Source organism: Cupressus sempervirens, chromosome 8 (assembly GCF_028749045.1).
Source record: "Cupressus sempervirens isolate cs-2001-9-10 chromosome 8, ASM2874904v1, whole genome shotgun sequence".
Taxonomy (NCBI): Eukaryota; Viridiplantae; Streptophyta; class Pinopsida; order Cupressales; family Cupressaceae; genus Cupressus; species Cupressus sempervirens.
Window position 1 is genome coordinate 463,425,101 of NC_143125.1, and position 26,728 is coordinate 463,451,828.

The window sequence follows — 26,728 nt, forward strand, 5'->3', positions numbered from 1 at the left end:
TTTTCCCATTTTGGGTTCCCTAGATAAAAATACTAGTGTTATGTTTTGTACATTTCTACTCATTTTTATTTATTTCCTTACATTAATTATGTTATTTGGATGGTTATCTAGAGGCTTTAATAATTTAAAGAGTATACCAATTCATCCCACTCCCCTTGAGTATGCTAGATGTTCAACAATATTCATATATAACCACTCTTAATACTATATAAATGATCAAATATATTAAACATCACCTTAATATCATTACTCTTCACTATATCACCCTTTTCTCCTATAAGTTTTTGAGCTTAGGTCATTGATTGCATTCTATTGTCATAAAAATTAATTATAATGTCATGTATTGCTCAAGTGTCATCTCTAAGAGGATGAAGTATGATGCATATATAGTCTCTATATAGATATGAGGAGTTCCTTTTTGGAGAAATTTTTGTAGAGTGAATGTGAATTATGGTGGTTTAGGTCAACATATGAGCATCTCTATCATCACTAACAATATTGTTTATCAAAACAATTGTTTACACATCTTTAAGTACAATGCTTATGGCATTTATTGAAGGATTCCACCAAATATGTTTGTAGGACTCTCAACTAACATTTTATATTTGCATGTGCATGAGATACATCTATGACTATTTGTAATATATTTTGTGGTCCAACCTCCTCCTATGGGTGTTTAGGTATCAAAATAAAAATAAAAAACCATCCATTCCCGATTATGTTGCATCCATGTGTGACTCAAGATTCTTTCATTTTATCTATTAAAATAATAATCTTGGAATATTTATTTATGTAACATTGTTGTCTTTAGTTTAGTCTCCCACTAATGGAGCATATGATGGTTCTACTCTTATTAGTTTTCCAAAAATTCCTTATAATAATGAGTTTGCACAACATAAATGAAACACCATTAGAAATTTTATTTTTTTTCAATAGCATCATCTATCTCATTCTTCTTGAATAAATATTCTATGAGTCCAGAGCATCACTAGTCATCCAAAATTTCCCATAAAATCTATTGATTGTAAACTATAATAACTTGGAATATGTGCACATGACCTTAGCAAAGTAGTAAAAGTAAAATTTTGATGATTTCACCTTAATGAAATTAAATAGATATAGGCACATTTTCTTCAACATCGCCTCATAATTAATATTCATACACTTTCTATATACTTTTACACTTACTTTGCCTCAAATATTCATATATCTACACCAATTTATCATATAAATGTTTATGTTTTCTTAAAGCTTGGCTTTGTCTAGTTTGAGATTTAGAATTGTCTATAACCATTAAATAAGTAACTAATAAATTTTTTGACAACCTATAGGATACTTCAATGACCTGAATGCAACTAAATATTCAATGGACAAAGATGGTTGGTTGCACACAGGAGATTTAGGCTACTTTGACGAGAATGGAAACTTATTTATCATTGATCGTATTAAGGAACTAATCAAGTGCAAAGGGTTCCAGGTAAATATAATTTCTACATTTTTTTTTTTTTAATCATCTTGGAGTTGAAAAAATAAAAGACATTTAACACTTAATTCGAAATTTTAGCATGCTCATTAAATAATAACTATAGATTTTAGTATCAAATAAAGAATGAGCTTATATAACTAATTTTCACTCATCTATCTGTTTTGAATCATAGGTTTAATATCTACCCAATATTTTTTTAATTAATTATTTTTTAAATCTATGGAATATTTTTTTGCCAAGTTTTTTTTGTTGATTTACTTAGTTAATTTTCATACAAATCTTGATAAGCTTTTCTAAGTTAAAAATTGATAATAATTTTTTAATTTAATTAAGATGTTAAAATCAAATTGAAATTAAATCTATTGCATTTTGTTGAGCCCACATTTTGCTTGACTTAGGGATTTGATGCAGGCAGTTTGGAGAGTCGTAACTTTTGACTCAAATTTGGATTTTCTTAGATTTTTCTGGGTTTTTATCAAAATCCATAGTTGAGGTGGATTCTAACTCAACTAGCTTTGTTGGGTTCATTTCAATTTATTTTTAAAGATCCAAAATTCCATCTTGACCTCTGAATTGCAATTTTAAAATATCTTAGGTGTTTTTTTTATTTTTCTGCTTTGTAATAACTTTAAAATTTCTTTCTAAATTTTGGAGATTAGTTGGCAATTCACCTTTATGGTTTAAAGGGTAGATATAGGAAACTTCAAATTGTTTTTGGAGGCTTTTTAGAAGTTACCAAAAATGGCATATTTTTCTAGTTGTTGAAATCTACCAAATTTGGAAATTTCTTGTTTTTCTCTTTTTGGAGTTAGTTGTTATTTAATGGAGTTAGAGATCCATGCAGAATGAGTTTTCAGTAATGAACAATTTAGAGTTTGAATCTATATTGGGTTTTTTTATGAATTTATTAAGTTTTTTGTGAGTTGAGATCGATCTACTACATTAGGATTCCATAGGTATATCCACTTTCCATATATGTCATATCAAGGATGGATTCTTGAGGAGCTTAGACTTGGACTTGATTGAGTAAAGTTTGGAAGCTGGGATCAATGAACTTGATAATTTAACTCTATATAGCTCTAGACAATTTGAAATTTCCATACATGTTGGAAGTAATTTTCTTGTGGAGACACCTAATCTTCACTACATATGTTGAGAAAATTTAGGTCTTCTTTTAATTTAATCACTTAGGAGTCCCATGCAATTTGTGAGGTAAATCGTTTAATATGTAGTGCTCAATTTGTTAAATATATTATTTGGAATTAGTGGTTCCATGATTTCTTCTTATCCCTTATCTTATTTATCGATATTTTTAATTATTAAAATTATAAGTAAATTATAAAATAAATAATAAAAATGAGCAAAGACATTTATGTAGTTATAAGGTAAGAAAAACAAGTTTAATAAATGGCTCAACAAGTTCATCTTCCTCCTTGGCTATATTTGAAGTTTCAAATTCTAAATCCAACGTGTCAGAGAAAACTATGATTAACTTATACTCTACATGTTTTTCTTAGAAAAGTGTCTATTTCTAAGATGATTTAAATTTAAAATAATTTAATATTCAATTTATGATCATCTTATGTGCACGGAGTATTTTACTATGCATCTTTCATATGATTTAAAAATTTCTCCATTTAATAATAAATAGGAAGGATAGTTGTCACTAATTAATATTCAAACCTCAATAGATTTAGCAAGACGACAAGCTTCCAAAATCAATATGACTAAAAAAAACTTGATTGAAACCAATAACATGTTATAAGTGACTTAATACTTGTGGATAAAATTTAAATTCATGGCACACAATCGAATAGGCCTTAAATCAATATTACAAGCCATCACATGCAATAATAAAAATAATAAATTAAACATGAGCACATTATTGAACCAATAGTAAAACACATTATGCCTTGAAATATTCTTATTTTTAACTTTCATAGAAGGACATTCATTGTGATATACTTTCAAGATTCAACTATGTACTTTTTGTTACTCCTACACACATTTGTTGATGTCATTAGTAAAAAAAGTCAATTGAGGAGAACACAAGATATTTGTCATTGAATATTGTTACTAAGCAATAGTATTAACCAAGCTAAGGTAAAGCATAAGCTTATATGGAATAGTTACAATTGCGCATTATATACACGAATCAATTATGTGGACACCAAGAAAAGAATTAATCGAGCCAAATAAGCTTAACTAAGTCTGGAGGGTAACAAATGATAACATATCTACCAATCATGGATATAGTATTTACCAAGCTACATAAGAAGTATCTAAAATTTTGATATGGTACATAATTCTATGTATTTTGAGTCCATCAAGTGGGAAAATACATTTGCATGGATCTATAAGAGTATTTGGTAATATTAATTAAGAAGAGAGACTTCACTAATGATGATCCCAAGGTAGAATGATTACCAATGAAATAAAAGAAGATTGATAAGATGATAAGGATGATTCTAGATCATTAATTTAGATAAATTAAATATTATAGAAGTTTCTATCAACCCTAATTAGGTTATGGATCATAAGGGGAAAGATATTTATATTTAAGGACCTAAAAGGAACAATTTAAAGTTGTTGATGGAGCTTCTATTGTTGAAGTAATGTTGGTGAAGGGATATGCTAGAAGAATGGCGAGGTAAATATACTACATAGTAGAGCACCAAGAAGCCAAAGGGAAGGATTTAGTATAGCAACCACTGGAGGTGATAAAGGGATTGAGCAAAAGAGAGATCTAGAAAGAAAAGTAAGTTTCATATAATCAGATCAAGTTCACTACTACTTTCTCACCATTGTAGCAAACAAAATCATTTTATAGGGTAGACATAACAGTCTTGTTGTAAATCTCTTAACTGGTTTCTCACTTTTTATTGTGATGTAAAATCCTTGAAAAAAATAGATCCTTATAGATCTTTTTGTATTACTCATAATAGAGTAAGTTACGAAAAGTGATAAACATTGTAGCCCTAATAAGGCAACCTCTTACTACAGTAGTGATGGAGTTGTGGGCATTATCCTCGCCATAGTTTTCCTTCTAACCAAGGGTTTTTGCATGACCAAAATCTGTGTGCCATGTGTTATGTTGTTATGGTTTATGTTTCCATGCCTGTGATGTAGTAGATTAGTTTTATTTACTTACATTTCAAGTAGCAAATGTATAAATGTGCATGTCTACCAAGTAGACATGCCAAAAGGAAAAAAACATATTTGAATAAGTGTAAAAGGTTTTTGAGGATACTGATTCATCCCCCCCCTCCTTTCAACATCATGCCTTTCCTAAATATTCCAACAATTGGTATTAGAGGTAGTTCTCTTGATAAGGGTTTCTACCACCTCAGAGAAAAGATCCAAAATATGGAAAGGTGTAGGCTTAATAAGATTATCAAGAATCAAAAGTCAGAACTAAGAATGACCCTTAATCTAATCAATGAAATGAAAAAGAAGCTAAATAAATCACTAAATAGAAGGAAGGAACTTGCACATCAAATGAATGACACAACATATGAAGAAGAGGTCATAGAGGAATTATCTAATGGAAACATGTCTAATGTATCTTAAGCTTCAATATAAAATCTAATGGAGAATAATCAAAACATAACTAAGAAGATGAAATCATTGAAGAGATAGAAAAAAGTGCAATCTACAAGGATGTGTGAAGTCTTAGAATAAAAGACACATGTTGAGGATGATAAAAGAACGATTGAGGAAGATAAGAGATAAAACAGTGCAAGGATAAATGCAAAGGATGAAGAAATCATAAAAATGACCTAGAATCACTATGATATGGTAAATCAGCTACTTGGTGCAAACCACAAGCTTGCAAGAAGATGGAATAAATTGTTTAGTTGAGAACTGAGAATGAAAAATTGAAAAGTGAGCTAACATTAGAGAGAAAAATCAATAAAAGGTTGAAAATATCAGAGGAAAGCATAAGGAAATTGGATGAACAATTTAGATGATAAGGGATAATGAGAGACACTACTAGACTAGGCTACATCAAGCAATCTACAACTGATCTATTGAAACTCTGACTTTGATATTCAAATTGGCCCGACTGTGTAGATCACACATTATTCTCTACTCATAGAATACCATTATGTAGGCCTTTAATACTTTACCTTTTTTTAAAGCATGAATCGATAATCCTTGGTGTAATGCCCCACCAAGGGATCCAAAGAATTAATCTAAAATTTCACTAAGTTTGGTAGCATTTTTGTTTTTTTAATACATGAAAGTAAAACCATTTACAATCCCTATACATAGTAATGGAAGCATTAACAATATCCAACTGAAAGTAAACATAACATACATAACAGGTTACATTCTTCATGGATCCCTTAACATTGAATTACATCTAAACTAGCTATTAACAATACCATCAAGTACTACATCCACATAAAAATAATAATGAAAATTAAAACATTCTTAAACAATATACAAGTATCCTTTTTGTAATTACATTTTAGTTTAGCTCAACCATCCACTATACATGACATAGGGTACGAAAGGCTTGAAAGAATAAACATCCATGTAAATAAGGTACATCATCATCCAATATTAATCCATGATGCAATAACATAAATGAAATCACATATCATACATGATACATCATCATAACCATAATTAACTAAGTGCATGATTCCTCCCAATCATTAATAGCATCATTAGACCATCGTGGATCCTAGCCATCCCTCTGTGCGTAACATCCCAAGTCACTGAAGAGATCATCGATATTAACATAGTAGGAATGTCACTCCTAAATCATACTACATCATAAGCAGAAAGTAATCTAACATGCAAAGTAAAGCATAAGATAACAACATCTAATATATGAAAATCATCAATATAAGGATACATGTCCACCATCATAATCCACGATCAAAATGAAGATAGATGCCACAAAGAATACATCAGCCACGGTGTCTTGGATGGATCTCAAATGATAAGAGTGGAAAAACACTACCACCTGATTGCGTGGAACCTAAATGGTCCACTCCCACCATGCTGAGGAGATAATCTCAAATCCCAAACAGGCTATCAAATCACATAACACAATAACTCTCTAAGTCTAGGAATCCTAAAAGTATACTAACTCAAAGGTTCCAATCACAAAATGACATCTAATCCCAGAGCCACACAAAGACATGTAGGAAACCTACTATGCAAGTGGGAAAGTGTCATCGCATAGATCATGCTAGAGTTACCTTGGCAGTCTCTCAATAGACCTCGGCCCCCTACTAATCCCTGTGTGGCCACTAGTATCCTCTCATATAGACAAGGCATACTACAAAATACAAGGTCGCAACCAAGCGTTCTCTCTACTCCCATCCTAGTATGTACAAGCACTCAAGGCACGGGCGAGAACAAACAACTATCTTGTTAGGTTCATTTAATCCCCATTTAGTGTAAATATTTTCACTTATTAATAAAACTTATAATGAGTTACCCTAGTAGCCACTTAGTGCCCCGGCCCCCATTGCAAGCCACTTCCCGTCACTACAAGTAGATAACCTACCCTAAGCTCATGGAATCATAAATCACAAAATCACCCTAGTCCTATACAAGCGACTAGAAAGAAATACCAAAATATAATTCACAATAAGAACATCAAATCTCCATGAGCAACTAAAAAGCATCCATTAATAATCATGACCACAACAGTTCTCTATTGGCAACTGAAGGTATCACTGATAATCAAAAGTATCCATTGGTTCTCAATAACCAAAATATATCTCAAAATCATACTGATCGAAGACTCCAAAATGGTTGAGTCAAAACATGTCACAACATGGCATCATCAAGAAATAAATCAACACTTCAGTCCCATCATGGCGACTGGAAAGTAATCCAAGGACAACTGATCAATGACTCAAAAATGGTTAAGTCAAGTGTCTCAGATACACATAACTCAGCTTCACTCAAGAAGACTGATGAGCAATAACAATCAGTAAATACAAACATCTTATAGAGCATACCATCACATTACCATGGTTGGGTTTAGAAAGAATCGTGATCAAAGACATCATCATGACATCACAATCATAACCCCCGAGCCTCTGGTAGACATCCTATAACTGATCAACACTAGTCAACCCAAAAAAAACCCAAAATAGATAGCATAGAGAAAATACAATGCAACACATGTTTTGGCTTGCTAAACTTACATTGTTGAATTAAGTGTGAAGGTTTCAGTTTCTGTTTGCAAGTATACTTCAAGTGTATAGAATTCTTCGTTTAATCCCCAAGTCAACCCTTTCCAATGCCAATTCAATTAACATTTATTTCCAAAAGACATCTCCCATTATTCAAAATAAGACTTATCAACATTCAAGTAGACAGTTCATAGTTTCTCTAAAACTCGTGTTACTAAGAATCATATCATTTTTAACCGCATTGTATAATCTTAAATATCAATTGAATTTAATTAATTCTACGATTAAATTAACTAGTAGCTATGTCAATAACTACATGATTATCAACTGGTGATAATTTCATACATTAAGAGTCAAATATGTTTCATTCCATCAATGTTCAAATTAATACTTTAATAATAACAAGTTATAATAAATCCCCAATACCAAATATTAATAAATTCCTCCTATGTATATTGATTGATAAATTAATTAATTATTCCTCTCCAATTATTAACCAATCCAAATTGATTAATATCTTTTACAAAACTTCAATCATTAATTAATCTCCACTAGACTAACTTTAAATTGGATTAATTGATAACTATTTAAACCATTTATACTATTATTTATTAATAATTTGTTAGACCCAACAAATATTAATAAATAATAAATTCATCAAAACTATTATTAATCAATCTAGAGAAACCTTACATAAACTTCATTAGTTAACATTTACTAACTCTTAGCACAATTAAGGTACATCAATAACTTATTTAATAATTCGTAACATAATAATTCAAATCGTAGCAATGTTATAATATAACAATGACTCCTTCTCAATTAAATCTTAATCCAATATCATTTTAAGTCTCTTAGTTTACATCATTATAATAATCATCATTATAAATTATCATCTCTTAATTATTAATATATATTAAATAATATTCAATATACATTAAATAAAATTAATATTAAAAGTCAACCATTTTCAAATCCCTTAATATTCAAATTAATAATTCAATATCTCTTTTCGATTAACAATAATTGACAAATTATTATTAAATCGATATTTTATATTTAACAATTATCAACATAAACCTTTATGAAATCACAAATATTAAAATCAATTAATAAATATATATATATACATACATACATACATACATACATACATACATACATACATACATACATATATATACATACATACATACATACATATATATATGTATGTATGTATGTATGTACATACATACATACATACATACACACATACATATATATATATATATATATATATATATATATATATATATATATATGTATGTGTGTATGTATGTATGTATGTATGTACATACATACATACATATATATATATATATATATATGTATGTATGTATGTACATACATACATACATACATACACACATACATATATATATATATATATATATAACTTCATAAAATTGCAAATCGAAATACTTTTAATAATTGTATTGCATACATATCATATGTACTGCCCCCCCTACGAATTGAAATACAGCGCAGGCTTTTTATATGTCGCTGCCACTTCACGTTAAGCCGTGCGATTGGCTATGGCCACAGTCAGCCCTCCAACAGCAGTCACAGGTACAACTACGCCAAAGACCTACCACCGGCATGAATAAAAAGGGGTGGGGTGGGGAGTATCCCTGCCCTCCCATATATATATATTATCAAATATTTTTTTTAAACATTTTCTCAATGTGGATTTTATAAAATGTTTTTGTACTATACGATTCAATTTTTTTTGTAAACAATTTCTTCATTGCGCTTTTTAATATTCAACTTTTCAATAAATATACATATATACATTATATATATATATATGTATGTATGTATATATGTATATATGTATATATATGTATATATACATGTATACATGTATGTATGTATATATATGTATATATATATATACATGTATATATATATACATGTATATATATATACATGTATATATACATGTATATATATATATACATACATACATATATATACACACAGAGTTTTATTAAGCACTACAACATAAACATATATATATATGTATATATAATGTATGTATATATATATTCCATTAAATTAAACCATTAATTAAATCTTTTAATTAGGCTTAATTAATAGAAAATACACCGAAGACTCATAAAGTAAAATACAAAAAACTCATCACATACAAAATCAAACCAAAAGGGTTAATATCATGAATTACTTCATCTGATGCATTCGGAGGGTACTCAACTCATATACTTGTCCTAATTTTCAATTAAGACAAATGGCTTAAAGGGTTGGGATTTGGACTTGAGAATTTATCTCCTCTCTCTTACCATTGAGATAATGCGATAGGGCACGCTCATCCTGGCAATTCAAGAAAGTTGATACCTGGTACCTGTAACTTGCATAAAAAACCATGCATGTACATACAATATATATAAATGCTAAGCTAAATAGGCAATGGCAGGAAGTGGTGTATCGTGTAGATCCTGACTAGTAGGTGACTACGACTCCCTTCCTTAACCACATCAGAAATGCCATCCAATAAGAGAACAAACACACACACCATACACATGCAAGTATGGGGTAAGTATCCATAAGAAAACACATGTGATAATAAACCATCTAACTAATCAATAACTGAAAATAATGTAATAATCATCATGCATACATGAAATGTAGAGTCTAAGTAATCTCATCACACATCAACTGAATCCATAGCACAATATCTGATAATCTCAAAACAATGTTACTAACCATCAACATAAAACTAGCCCTAAAAGAGTTCAATAATGATAATAAAAAAAAATGCGACCTAAGGGCAAGCACTACACTTAGTAATGACCATTTGTTAAGGATTAAACATCAACTAGTTAGTTATTGTGATATTGCTATCAGGATTTAACTATGTGATTTTGAGTCAAACTCATTGACCCATGTTTCATGAGTAGTGATTCAACATTAATCCATTCTCATGAGAATAAATGGAATGTTCACTTATCACTCATTGGATCTAGGTGATCCTCACAGGGGTGAAGCACCAGGACTTCTCAGGAGGTTACCCATCCTAGTACTACTCCAACCTAAGCATGCTTAACTACCAAGTATTTTTCCTTATGAACCATTCACTAGAAAGCCCCTTAAGCTCATCAATTGCTAAGTAGGTGATAATTTCCACAGCAACTCAAATTGTGATATTGCTATTAGGATTTAACTATGTGATTTTGAGTCAAAATCATTGACCTGTGATAATAAACCATCAAACAACATTTTCTATGATGAATGCACTAATAAATGCATATGAGGTTACCAATGTAACTACAATTCTCACACTAAAAATGCAACTAAATCACATACAAATAAAGAAGGGAGAATTGATGAATTCTTACTTCCTAAGGGTTGCTAGCCTAAGAGATCAACTTGCAAGTATAGGAACCATCATTAATGACAAAAAAATAACACTGATGGCTCTAGATGGATTACTAGATTCATAGGAAATATTTGCACAATGAGTAAGTGCTAGAGATAATTTTCCTAAATTCAATAAACTTAAGGGAGATTGTCTTCAGGAAGAATCTAGAAAACTAAAGAAAGGAGAAAAATTGTAAAGGGAAGATGAAGAACTTCATGTTCTTAATACAAATTCATATAAAGGCAAGAAGAAGCATTTCAAGAAGAAAAGGGTAATCAAAAGAATGAGAAACCTAAGAAAGATCTATCCAAAGTAAAATGCTTCAGATGTGAAAAGTTTGGACACTATAGATCTTATTTCTCTAAGAATTCTAAACAACAAGTGAACTATACAACATCGCTAGGGAAGAAGATAACTATGATCCTGAGAATCACATATTATATTCTACACTATCAAATGAAGTCTCAAGTAAAGCATGGGTGATTGATAATGGACCTTCTCGACATATTATAGGATACAAAGAAGCACTAGACTCTATGTGAGAAAAAGTTAATGGTGAAGTCACAATTAGTGATAATTTAGCACATTTTGTTAAAGGAATTGGAAATTACACCTTGAAACTAAAATCAGGTAATTCTCTACTTCTCAAAGGAGTACTCTATGTGCCAGGAATAAAAAGGAATATAATCTCGGTTATGGCACTTGAAGATGATGGACATAATATTACATTCATGGATGGTAAAGTCATAACCCGGGCTAAAAACTCCTCAATTAAGAAAGAAAAATCGATTGGTTAGAGAAAAGGATATTTATATGAATTAAATTCAGAACCTAGTCAACCTATTCAAGCCTTAATCCATGAAGCTACAAACATAAATGAAATATGGCACAGAAGGTTAGCACATCTAAATTTCAAAACTTTATCCACCATGGAGAAGATGGTTACTAGTTTACCTAAACTAAATAAAGATCACTCAAGCATATGCAAAGGATGCGCTCTAGGTAAGAACACCAAAAGTCCATTTCATAATAGCAATAGAAAAACTAACAAAGTTTTGGAATTAATCCACTCATATTTATGTGGACCTATATATCTTCCTTATTTTTGAGGATTTTGGTACTATATTCTGTTCATAGATGACTTCTCTTAGAAAACTTGGATTTACTTCTTAAAATGCAAAGAATCAGAAGAAATCCTAAAGAGATTTAAAGAATTTAAAACTTTAACTGAAAACTTATCAGGACATAAAATTAAAACTCTTAGAACTAATAATGGAGGGGAATACACCTTAGATTTCTTTAAAAGGTTTTGTAAATAAACAAGAATTAAGAGGGAGTATATCATTCATTATAGCTCACAACAAAATGGGGTAGCAGAAAGGAAGAATAGAACAATTATAGAAGCTACTAGAGCTATAATATTTGATCAAGATCTAGAATATTATCTTTGGGCAGAAGCCTCTTGTATTGCTATCTATATTCAAAACAGAAGCCCTCACTCCTACCTTTGAGATAAAACTTCTGAAGAATTCTTTACTAAGGTTAAATCCAATATAAGTCATCTTAGGATTTTTGGGGTTCCTTGTATATATCCACGTTCCAAAAGAAAATAGAACTAAGTTAGAACCCTCTAGGAGGAAAGGTATTTTTGTAGGGTATAGTGAAACATCTAAAGCATATAAGATTTTCATACCTGAACCAAAAAATATTTAACTTAGTAGGGATATAATTTTTGAAGAAGATTTAGCATTCAAAAGAGCCCTAAGTTTTGAAAGAAATACTGAAACTGAGTCTCAAAGGGAGAACATTGAAGAAATTGACGATGAAATTCAAAATATTAATCTTGAAGAAACTCAAAATTCTAAGGAAATGCCACTTTGGGCCATTAAGACAGTAGAGGAAGCACAAGACTTTGTTGCACCATTCAAACAATTGGAGAAAGCAAAAGACCCAAAATATTTTCTAGTTATACAAAAGCCATGAATGATTTGTCTAAATTAGAACCAACCAATGTTTCAAATGCTATTAAACATACAACTTGGAAAGATACTATGATAAAAGAATACCAATCTATTATGAAAATTGATGTTTGGGAAATTGTTCCAAGACCTGAAAGAAAGTTTGTTATTTCTTCCAAGTGGATATTTAAAATAAAGCATGTTGTTGACAGTAGCATTGAAAAATATAAAGCTATATTTGTAGTCAGGGGATTTTCTCAAAAAGAGGGGATTGATTATGAAGAAAAATTTTCTCTTATTGCTAGATACACCTCTGTAAGAGTAGTCCTAGCCATTGTAGCATTGAAGGGATGGAAAGTACATCAAATAGATGTAAAAACAACATTCCTGAATGAAAAGATTACAAAAGAAGTATATTTGGAGCAACCTAAAGAATTTGAAACTTATGATCCTAACATTTTTGTTTGCAGGCTTAAGAAATCTCTTTATGGGCTTAAACAAGCTCCAAGGGCTTGGTATGAAAGAATTGATAAGTATGTCACCGACTTAGGATTCTTCAAAAATGAAGTTGATCCAAATCTATATTATAAAAGGGATAAAGATGATATGGTAATTTTGATAATATATGTTGATGATTTACTAATAATAGGTGATGATCATCTCATAGATCAATGCAAGAAAGATCTAATTAGAGAATTCATAATGAAAGACTTGGGAATCCTTCATTACTTCCTAGGACAGGAAGTATGGCAGAATTTAGACAACATTATACTTAATCAAGGGAAGTATACATTAGATATTTTGAAGAGATTTGGAATGTTGAACTACAAGTTTGTGTCTTTTCCAATGGAGACTAATCTACATAAACTTAAAGAAGTAGCAATAGAATCACCTCCATAGATTCTACTCTCTACATATAGATAATTGGGTCCCTCATGTACTTGGTAGATACAAGAATTGATATTTTTTATATTTTTAATGCCTTAAGTTAGTTTATGTGTGAGCCAAAAGAGATTCACCTAGTTGCAGTCAAACACATTATGAGATACTTACAAGGTACTCTTAATTATGGGCTCAAATATGACAAAGTTGACATAGATTTACATGGATTCACTGAATTGTATTGGGGTGGAAGTATTAAAGATAGAATAAGTACTTTAGGATGTTGTTTTACTTTAGGATCAGCAATGATATCTTAGATATGCAAAAAATAGTCTTCAATAGCACAAAGTTCCACAGAAGTTGAATACATTGCAGTGGAAATGGCCTCTTAGGAAGAAGTTTGGCTTAGAAAGTTACTTGTGGAATTATTTGGTCAAGCCATGAATCCTACAATTATTTATTATGATAATCAGAGTTCAATCAAGCTTTCAATGAATCTAGTTTTTCATGACAAGTCTAAGCATATCAAAATTCCTTACCATTATGTAAGACATATGCTAGATAGGAATACTATAAAATTAGAATACATTTCCACTACAAATCAGATAGTAGATATTCTCACCAAACCTCTCTCTAGAGTGAAGATGGGTCACTTCAGGAAAAGACTTGGTATGGTGGAATTGTAATTCATTTATATTCTTTAAATTATTAATAAAATAATTTTATTGTCAGGCTATTGACTGTTATGGGCTCCACCATTTGTATTCATTATTTTAGAGGTGACAATCTCTAAGATAATGAACATTTGTATGAAAGACATTATGAGAGATGACAATCTCTTAGATAATATACTAATCAGTAGAGATCTACTATCAAATCTAGATGAGTTTAAGATCACGTTATGATATAGACATTGTTATGCCTATAAATCACAATTTAGATAAAGGAAGAATTTTATTATTCTCCAGAGTATATCCTATGTTATGGTAGATCTTAACTCAGGATCATGTTTTGATATACGAATTCCAGTACCTATGAGTCACAACTTAGATAAAATGAAGAATTTAATTATTCTTCAGATTTTATCCTTTGTGTTGCATTTCATGCAATGTTTTTACCACTAGTATAAGTTATAAGTCATATCACAAGATGGTAATATGACATAATATCATGTGTTCCATGATATCACATACTCAGAAGATTTGGATAGATGTAGAGTATTAGTCTATGCTTATTCATCTTAACTGATGATGCTAGATATGTTATCTCTTAGTATGATTATCAAGTTAAATGGGAGTGTTAAAAATCTAACTTTGATATTCAAACTGGTATGATTGTATAGATTGCACATTCTTCTCTTCTCATAGAATACCATTCTGTAGACCTTTAATAGTTTACCTTTGTTTAAAGCATGAATCGACGATCCTTGGTAATGACCATTTGTTAAGGATTAAACATCAACTAGTTAGTTGTGTTTGTTAATGTTCTCCTTCTAGGCATTGATTTCTGGAAGGTATTATGGGCCCACCTAGATAGGGTCATGTCCCTTTTAGGGACATTCCCTTTGGTTATGGTATATGAGGTAGATGTAGCTGTAGTTTTAGGACAAAAAATTGAACACCAAGTCTAGTCCTAAAACAACTTTGCCACAAATATATATTTATTGTGATATATATATTTTAGAAAAGAAGAATCAACATTGTAATCCAATTTCAAGATCAAACTTAAAGAAGATTAGAAAAACAAGCATATAGAAAAAGGTATTATCTCAGATTTGAAACTATAAATTTGTAGAAAATTTACACGATCAAGTAAGGAGAGTCATCTAAGAAAGCTAAACAAAGGATTGTTTATAAAAATACCAAACCAGAGAACCCTATAGGTTATCATTGTGGTAAACTTTCACACAAAACCAATATTTGTAGGAGAAAATTTGGTAAGACTAATGTTACTCCTAAATTTGAGGGTTATTGTTACAACTACATTATGTATGGTCATCAAGCATATGAGTGTAGGTCTACTTTTAATCAGTCCCCTAAGTAATATGAGTTTAATGGATATTTCTATACTTGTAATAATTTTGGATGCAAGCCACAACATTATAGATCACAAAAGAAGTCCAACTGGAGACCGAGCAAGCAAGGTAATACTATTAATTAGGAATACAACAGAAGGATTACCTACACTGCATAGGGAAGACATGGTCACATTGTAGCCAACTATGAGAGATTATATTTTTGAGGAAGACTAGGTAATTAGAGAAAAGTTGGAATGGCATGTTATCATTGTCAAGGTTAGTCATATAAGCATAAACTATAGGTACCAAGCATCACCACCTAAGGAATAAGATACCAAAAGAAAGAGAAAAGTTAGTAGTGATGAAATTCATGATCATATGAGTAAACTTGGAGAAAGATGATAGAGTAGACAAGGACATCAAATGCTATAGTAATTGACATCTCATCTAATAGGTTAGGTGAATCCACTACCTCCAACTGAATCATGCAAGAAGGCATGGAACTACATTTGAATTGTCATATTTTATATCAGTTGCTAGTAAATGATGAATTGGAGTCCATATCCACATATACTAAGATGCAAAAGGATAAATCATGTAATGTTGAAAGTTAGTGCAGTCTATAAGTTACACCAAGAAGATCAGTTAAAGGAAACAAAGATTTCAATGAGCATGTGGAATTGTTGGCAATATCCTAATGTCAATTGAGTTGGTGATAGAAGTCATGATTGACCAAGTGTTCTATAATAACAATGCAAAAATTGAGAAAATTAGTGCATAAACTGAGGTCATGATTCAAAGTATTCATTATGCCCTAACTAATATCAAAAGTAATTTTTTTATAATTTGGGTTTGAAATCTTCATTTTTTAACCCTATGTTGAGTTGTCATTTTGCAAGATGCTTAATGACATGAATCCTTTCAAACTCCTCTATTGAAAATTTAATCTGGGATCAACTCCAAGGTTTTGGGCAATCTTGCGACCTACTGGAATCTACTCAGTTCAAGATAAATGTGAGTGTTCATGAGTAGGCTTTTGTTGGTTCTGACCGATTTTGAATAAAATGTTGAATCTGATTGTTGTCTCAAAAGAATAACCACACAAAAAGAAATATATTTTTTGTATTTTTCTATTTTTTAATGAATGTAGTTTTAACTATGCAACTATATGAATTCTTAAATTAACCAAGTGTTTGTAAAAGCAAATAATGAAGATAGGGTAACAAGAAGTTTAAACAAATGACTTGGAAAGTAAATCCCTAACGGACATAAGCAATGGAAACAACACATCTACAACTTAAGCCTTTGAAAAGATTAGTAACCAATGAAAATAGGAGCAATGATTTCTTAATTCCACTAATGCAATCATCAATGGGAATTCAATGACCGTAAGATGTTTCGCTTTTCATCGGACCGCAAGGCCACAAAAGTGTGCTCATGTGAGACAAAAAGCTATGCAAGAACAATAGGGTGATCTCTTCTCCAACTAAGTATGTTAATGGAATTTGTAAACACATAGCAAACACCAGAATTGAAAGGTCGCTAAATCAAAATAATGCAATAAAACTATTGGCTTCATTACATTCCATGAACATACATTCACCAAAATATAACACACTCAAGCAAGAATAACTACATTCTGAATGTGCCAATAGTGGCATGTTGTGATTGTTAAGCTTTTGCATTGTTATCCTTGCCATCAAGGTTCAAATCTCATGGGGATGAGGTCCCCCATTTGTGGCCTCACTAGTTCATAGCTCTAGGTCAAAGCGTTTACCCCTCTTTAAAAAAACACTACATTCTGAATGAGAGCACCAAACACATATATTATTGCATCAAAATAATGACCTAGAATAAATATTACATTCCTAAATTTATAAGAAACCATCTCCTTAATTTGTGTTGAGAGTGAGAGATCTCTTTATGGAAACATATGTTTCTAAACTAATAAAACAGATCTATTTATATACAAACTAACTCTCTAACTGGTGCTAAGTAGCACTCCATCCTTATTTATATCATTTAATGGATGCATGGGCCTTTACATGTCTTAAAACAAAGAAAGAATGAGAAAATAAGAAGAAGAAAACCATCAGATCATGTAGGAGTCTCTGGAGTGCCAAAAATAGAAGCTCAACCTTCATTGGATGTTTGTTGAAGTTAAACTATCATTAGAATGCATTTCTGGTGCATGAAAAGCTCTAAATTTGAAACTAATAGTTAACTATCAGTGCAGCTTTGATTTCTTCAAAAAAGTTCTGGTGCACCTTGGGAGATGCACACCTCAGAAGAAGCCCACCTTCAAAGATAGGTCCAAAAAATGCAAAATTTTACCAAGTGTCAAAACTGAAATTCTAGCTTCTGGGCATTGTTCCCCTTCATACCAAAGCTATTTATGGGTATTTGGTCTTGAATTTTTTTACAATATCCATCACTTGGGTTGCATCTAGAAAATAAAAACCATCATATTTATCCTTTACTTTTTTCCTATATTTTCCCACCTCTATGCGAGTCTCTACAAAAGCTCCCAATTTCACATCCAAATCTAGCAATGCCTCTTCAGTCTTAAATGCTTGTCTAATATCCTCATCAATGGAAGCTTCTTCAAAACTCTTCCAAAATTGTTCAATAACTACTTGTACAATCATTAGTTTATCCCTTGAATCATCTTCAAAAATGTCTAAGCAAGCATCACTGCAATGTCTCTTTGCCTCCAAAATTTTCTCTTGGGTTTGATCCTTGAGCTTATGAATATCTATGTCTAATGTTTCCATTACTTTATTACCATTTTTAATCTTCTCTATCTAGTTATCTATTTTATCTAACTCTTTTGTAGTATATATATCCATCAACATTCGATATCTCTAACCCTTTATTGATTGCAATGCTTGCAGGTCTTTAGCCCATGTATGTACTTCATCTATTAACCCAAAATCCTAGTTCAATATAGCAACCAATTTATGTGCATTATTCTACATGTGGTGTAGAAATTTAAGATTTCCTTGTATGACCTTTACACGTTTCTCTTCAAAACTTTCTCACCATTACTGACAAGCCTTCAAAAATGGATCTAATTGTGCAATCTCCTTATCCCTCCTATCAAGTGTTGCATTTAGAGTCTCCTTAGGATTTTCAAGATCTAATGGACCAACTACTTCATTCAAATAACCTCTTAAGATTTCATTCTACTTCTGGAGGTTTAACAATTCAATCTTGTCCTGTTCTAAGTACCTAAACATGTCTTTGATTCTCGTAGTAACCATCAATTTGGTAGCATCCACAGTGGATTTTCCAAGCCATACCTCCTAGATTTGATAATCTTTTGGAGTCAAATCCTCAATATCTATATGTGGAGGAGGGATAGCAACATGGAAAAATAAGTCCTAATTTTGACCACTAGTGATAAAGGCCAATGTTTGTCCATCACCTACAAGTGGCTCAAGTTTCTTGAGAGCTTCAATTAATTCTCTCAATCCCTCTTCCTCATTACCATACAAAAACCTTTTGTGTCTAACCGTCACCTCTTTTCTCACCCATCTTGGAGCATCTTCCATTGGAGATTTATCCTTAGATGAAGGTGGAGCTTGTACTGCTATGATTTTTCCCTTATCACTCCTCTCTAGAGTCTTCTCCTTTTGTGAGAGATTCACCTCAAGCATCTTTGTTTATGTTGAGTTCATAGTCCTCACCTCTATATCTTGGGAAGTTTGATGAGGTTCCTTATCTATTTGTCCCTCCTCTAATACTTCATCAGCAGGTATTTGTTGTGGCTCTTCCTTCTGTTCAGGTTGCACTTGTTCTTCATTACCTAGAGGGAGGGGAGTAACTGAGCCTTTATCCAAGAAAGATAAATCTTGACTTGGTGATGGTGGAGCAATTGCAGGTCCTTGTGGCTGGGGTAGCAATTGAGTCCAATCCTCATGTTGAGGTTGATTTTTTGGTGTATCCCTTATCTTGTCAACTACCAGCTCAGTACGCATAGGCATGAAATCAAAATTTGGCATTTGAAAGAGATCAACCTCTTGATCCTCTTGCTCATCAATGCATTGTTGTAATTCATCCTCTAAATCTATAGCCTAAATAGGATGTGTAGGAATGGATGTTGGTGTTATAGTGGAGCTTCTTCTTCATTCTACTTTTGTAGCCCTAGCAAGATGAGTCCTTTGCCTCAAGGGAAGGTTATTTTCTTCATCTTCATCATCCTCTTCTGGAATAACTTCTGGGACTAATGGAAAAGGAATAACCTTTTTATTACTTTTTGTCTCCTTATTCTTCTAATCGAAGTTTTCATATTTCTTCTCTTGGGAACCGATGGGGATGCTTCTTCCTCTTCTGTAGGTGGGGTCTTTCCCCTATTTTGGTGGTGGCACTAGCGGATTATCCTGAGTCTAGATTACTTCTACATTTCCTTCCCCTTGTACATTCTCTACTCCTTGTACATTCTCTACCCCTTGGTGTTTTGTGCTTGAGTTGCCTCTTCTTCAAGTTCAACTTGTTAAGGGGAAGTTCTTTTCTTTTTGTCATTACCCTTTTGTGCCTTGAAATGCCCAACTTCTATGTCAAGCTAATGCATTGTTTATCATCTTACTAGAGATTGAGTTGTGAATGTTGGAACTATCACCTTCACTCCTCTACCTTTCACTGGGCAGGTTGTAGCTTGAAAAACTACAGTTTGTGGAATTGGATCCAGCTTGAATGATCTCTTGATCCAATCCTTGGTTAATTGGATGACATGCCTTGCCCTATGATTGATATCTAAGTTTTCTTCTCTATCAATTTTTGCATTCATGATAGGTCAATCAAATATCTTATCTCTATTATATAAGGGATCTAAGACCTCTTCATTGTCTTGCTACAGAATCTTTAAGGAGACCTTTATTTTCAAGGCACTTCCTGCCAAATAGAGAGTCATCCTACAATAATCCCTTATCTAGATTTTGTAGTCATCCATCACATTCATCCAATGATCCTCTATGGCATCTTTATGTTGGAATTTTTTTCCTACCAAGTACTGAATTATGCCAATGTTATCAAAATAGGGGCAACGAGAGTTATATTCCTCCAAGGGATATTGATCCCACTTAGACTCAAAAGTCACAATACCTTGCTTCCGACCAACACTAATGGACCTATAGTGATGGGCCATACCCAAGTCTTATTATGTTGCTTTCTTACCCTCTCATATGCAAACATGATTTGTCGTGCAATCTCCAGCAATATGAGTCTATCACATGGATACCTAGGGAGCTTCTTTGGATTAACAGTCGTACCCACTACCCTTGAATAAGTGAATATTTTAAGTTGGATGTAATAGGCATTGATTTATGTAATCTTTGTCATTGCCTCATCTAACATCCTTTTTGCATAATCTCCCTAAATGAACTGGATGATTGCAAAAATGAAGGCATCATTCACTATTTTGTATTCCTTGATGTGCTTTGAAAGCTTTTTCCTTACCAACTGGAGGCCATGTATTTGCATCTTAGATGTTGTCCCTTTTGAAGAATCCTAGATAATATGTTTCTCTTGCAGCTAATAGGTACACCAAATAGGATGTCATATAGAAATTTTGGTTGTTCTTGACCGTCACCAGTTGCTCATCTAAATTCTCATTGAGAATTGAAGCCCAATCAATTGGCATCTTTGTTGTTCTAATGGTCTCAATAAAGTGTACCATCTGTATATTCAGATGTCCAACTACTAGTAACCCCATGACTCTACTCAAAAACACTATAGAATATCTAATATCATCTTTCATATAGCCCCTTTTAATATCTACTTTTCCTAATTTTCATCCAAGAGGAGTCTTATCAATGAGATACAAGGATTGAATAATTTTTTATGCTTCCTCTACATGCTCTCTATACCACCTTTCTACTTGATGATATGTTAACCTGATGTACTAATCTTCTCTTGGAAGATGGAAAACCTTGCCTGTATTCTTCGATCTCAGATCTAGGATGATCTCTCCTATTATACTTTTCAGAACCCTATCCTCTGAAACATAGTTCTCTACTAATGCCATAATCAACTCTAAAGACTATACTGAAACTGGGTGTAACATTACATTTACTAGCCTTGATCTAATAAGTGTAGATGCCATTGGAGACCTCTTAATTGGTTTGTTTCATAAAACTAGGAATGCATTCCAATCTATATGGTTGAGCTTAGTATTTTGGATCTCTGAATATGCATCCTAGAAATGTGACTTTGATGGAATGCCTTGAAATGTGAAAACCACTAGTTTTAGAGCCATCTTTGTAGCAAGGGAGGATGAGGAGGAATCCATTAAATCTTCCAAAAATAAACATCCATTAGTCTATAAGATTGAAAAAATTAATTAAAACAAACCCTAATTACAAAAAAAAACACAACCCAAAAGCCCTAAAACCTAAAAATTCCTAAAAACACCTTAAAAATCCCTAAAACACCTCTAGAAGAAAAAAAAATGGCACACCTTGTGCACCATTGAGGTGAACTAGGCGCACCTTCCCTTATTAAAACCCTCGACACTAAGGGTGCACACCTAGCACACCAAGTGGGGTGTGCACATACTATTTGCCAAAGTATGTTTAGAGTGAAAGGAATGGTTGTGCATATAGTGCACCTTATGGGGTGCACTATGTGCACACCCTTTATCATATGTGAAAGAAGGACATTGTCTTTGAAAGGTGTGCACATGTGCACCTTGGATAGGTGCACTCATGCCCACCTTTTACCTAGGTGAAAGCTAACTTAGTTTAGGTTTTAACATTTTTTTTGTATTAATGTTTTGTACAAAAGGTGCACATGGTGCGCACCTTCTTGTTTGTTAATTATCATTTTTTGCTTGTGTGTTCAAGTGATGGAGAGGGATTGAGCACACCTCACTAGGTGCAGAGGTGCGCTCACCAAAGACTAAAGAGGAAGAATGAAATAACAAAGGGGGCATGGTCTCAAGCTTTATAGGACCGAGATTGAGCACACCTCTTGGAGGTGCACAGGTGTGCACTTCCAAGAGGAATGTACTTTTCCTGCATGTGGGTGCTCTAGGTGCACTAGTGTGCCCCTAATAGTTACAAAGTTTGATTTTTTCCCCCTCAAAAACATGGTTTTGGGCAATTGGTTTTTCCAACAAAGAGCCAGACTAATCCAAAAAACTATGAAAAACCCTAAAAAGGACCCAGACCTCAAACTAGGGATCTAGAAAGCTAAAAAATATACTAGGGGTTCCCCATTTCTAGGTGAAATGGGGTGTGTGTTATGAAACCACAACACCCTACATTTTTGAGTTTTCAAGAGAGAATTTATGTAAATTTGAGCTACCTATATGCATTATTGAAATTGGAGCTTGAGAAAGTTAATTTGATTGAGGTTTTCAATGTTTGAGCAAATTTAGTGTGAAGGGGAGAAAACCAAACAAGTTTCAAAGCCAACTAAAACCCTAATTTATCATAATGGTATCAAGTTTTTCATTTGTGAAGGCAAGAAAGGTTAGTAAGATCAAATTAATTTGTAACAAGGATTATGTAGAACTGAACTACATATTGCATCCCAAAATCACTATTCAAATTGATGAATCTAGAGCATTGACCTCAATACCCCCAAGGGTTATGTGGTAAGTGACATATGAGCATTTTCCCATTGAAAAATTAGAGAGGTAGATGACTATAAATTTCAACAAACATATAATGAGCTATATGTTGATGAGAAACTGAAAGAATAACACAAGCATTTGGAAACCAAGGGTTTAACACACACTCTTTATATCCTAAAGATGTTTTAAAATGAATGGATCGGATCATGTTGAGCCATGTATATGACATGACAATGTGGTTAGACAAGCCTATAAAAATCACTAGGGATTTTATTCATATGGTGACAAGGTATCCCATCACATGGAAGGCTAAAGAAATTAGGGCATCATCAAGGAAGGAAATTGAAGATAATACCAATGCAAAATGGGACAAAAGAGGATTAAAAGTATTGGAAATTTGACTAGGAGGATATGTAAGGATGTTATAGAGTTGTTATTTAGTAAACAATCAAAGTATTTTCTTTAGCATAGTTTATTGAAAGTACTTGAAGCTATGTGCGATTAAGGGAATGAAGTATATGATGTAATGTGAACATGAGTAAAAGAACTCAAGAATATTTTTTGTACAAATATAGTTATGGGAAATTTTCCAAGTATAGGTCATAACAGGCTGAACAAAGAAAATCACAGAGTAAAGTCATTTTAGTTAAGGGATTGTTTTGGTTTACCAAAACAATAACTTAAAAAGGTTGGGACAACATCCTCTATGTTAACCCTCACTTAGCAAAATGTAATTTCATGTTCTAGGAAATGTGCAAACTATTGAAGGTCGACTAGTTAAGAAGTTTGGTATAAAAGAAGACACTTTATTTGTAATAAGAGTGACAATATAATGTAATGTTATAATGTTTAAATGCACACTTTTTATGATCAATATTAATGCAAATTTGATGATAGTGTGGTATAGTACGGATGTATGATCAATTTTATGAAGAGAGCTACAAAGGACAAATCAGATATTAGATATCAATACTATCAAAAAGATTTTTGTATCTATACCTTTTCTATATAGATTGTACTATTGTATACCCATGTTTAGGTAGTAGGCTTAGCTTGCTACTTTTTCATTGTAATAACATCTCCTAAAAGGGTTGAGGCTTCTAACAAGGCCTTGTCCTCTAACAAGGATAGATAAACTATACAAATGTAATAGACTCGTAAAAAAGTCAATATCTTTCACAAGATACTTTTGATAACCAAATAATGGTGTTATGAGTTACATTGTGTTATGGTTATGTTTAATTTTTTGTTTGATCATATATGCAAGTTAAAATATTGTTAATGTTATCCATAGTTGGATAAAAAATTGTGGAATACAAACCCACCCCTTGTCCCCCCTCTTAGTATTCGATATATCTAATAATTGGTATCATAGCCCAATTACTCAAAGGAGGCCAAACAACTTGAGTAAGATATCTATGGATATGGATCAGTTACAAGAAAAACCTAGAGGAAGATCTTGAAGAAATTGATGTAGTGACAGAGTAAAGAAATGAAATGAAGATCAAACTTAGAGATGCATGAGACTTAATTCAAAAGTTGAAGGAGAAGATTGAATCAACTAAATCCAAGAAGAAAAAGTCACATGATTAGATCAAGGATAGTAATGAAGCTTCTAAGATTAAGAAGGAGAATAATATTCTAAAGCATGAACTTGAGATCACCAATCTTAAGATGAGTATGATAGAAGATGAAAAGAAAAGTCAACTAGATTTGAGATCTGATAACATAGATCTAAAATCTCAACTTAACAAGGTGACATCTAAGCTTGAGACTACAAAGTTACAATATAAAGAACTTAAGAAATACAAAACTATTGTTAAAGGAATGTTAACATTAAGGTCAATTTGTCTATTAGTCACTCAACACTTAGTCAAATTGGTTACATTGCTACCAAGCTCTATAGTTGTTACCAAGATTATCATTTAGTTTGCAATGTTAAACAAGTGATTCAATTGTTCTTGAGCTAAGTAGTTAGTTTGCAATACCTACTAATCTACACAGTGTTTAACGAGCTTTAGAGACAAATTTTAGTACAAATTGAGCATAGAAAAGGTTACCAAACTAGTCAATGGAATTAAAGAAGATCGTAGTGTTAATTAAGCTCTACAGTGTTAACGAAGTCCAGTAGTATCTAAAGACCTCTTAGATTTAATGAAGTAGATCTAGTGTTGACCAAGCCAAATAGTGTCAACTGAGTGATCCAATTGCTACTGAGTTTCTCAGAGTTCATTGAGTCACACAATGTTGACCGAGTTCATGCTACTTGGAAGTGATTGTTGCAAGATTGTTGAAAGCATGAATGCTGATGATATTCCTATAAGGGAGTATTGTAGATATGTTACTATGATGATACGTTACATTCATGACTAAGTTTATCATTGATGTCAACATAGCAGTTTTCTATAGTATCTGACAAAGAATAGCGAAAAGATCAAGTTGGTAAACATGACTAGTTGACTATTCTAACTATCTGATGTTATGGGAGATACTTATAATTATCTAGTATATGCAGTTAACATCAAACGAAGAAATGATTAGTCTAGAAGAAGCTATGTAAGTTTTGGTGATGTATGTTCTAAGATAAAGTTTATAGAGGCGTGTTCTGGTAAACTTCTTATATCTCTTAACATAATTGTTATTCTCGCAATCGAGGTTAAGGATATGAAATACACATGTTGATGATGATGTGGCTAAGATTTCTCATCATAATATTGTGTGTACGAAAATATATTCAAGTTGCGAGGTGGAAGACTAATGTTATAGCTAAGTGTAACACGTTCTTAATGTGGTCCTATAATGATTAATTGAGAAGGTCTAACAACCAACTTAGGAAATTATTCTATGGACTCTGTATAAAGGAAGCACATTTTCCTTTATCATATGACATGGTTGATGATTGATGATAAGCAACAGTAAGAGTGGAATGCAAAGTTGAGCAAAATAGTGAAGAAGTGAAGGAAACTTCATTGTCGAGGTTTTGCTGAGTGATCTAAGGTTTGATATTTGGATCTAAGGTTCATGACCTAGTCTACAAGGTCTAACAGTAATTGGTTCATTTCATAGAGAAAAAGGAAAGAAGAATATAATAGTAAACTGCATATTTGGGCAATGAACTCTTCTTGTAGTTGAAATTGCATGTTTGGGTAGTGGGCTCTTCTTGCATACATTGTACCACAACTCCTAATAGGGTTGAAATCTCCTAACAGGGATTCAAAGTCTCC

The 26,728-nt window shown here is 32.2% G+C and overlaps 1 protein-coding gene across 3 annotated transcripts in view; it reads left to right on the forward strand.

Annotated features, from left to right (window-relative positions):
* Window positions 1-26,728, forward strand: part of LOC149543243 (putative CoA ligase CCL7) — a 149,542-nt gene that overhangs the window by 67,511 nt on the left and 55,303 nt on the right. For all 3 annotated transcript variants that reach the window (XM_089798090.1, XM_089798088.1, XM_089798091.1), the window contains exon 3: window positions 1,332-1,477. In XM_089798090.1, coding sequence (XP_089654216.1) covers window positions 1,332-1,477 — 146 coding nt within the window. The remainder of the gene's footprint in view (window positions 1-1,331; window positions 1,478-26,728) is intronic.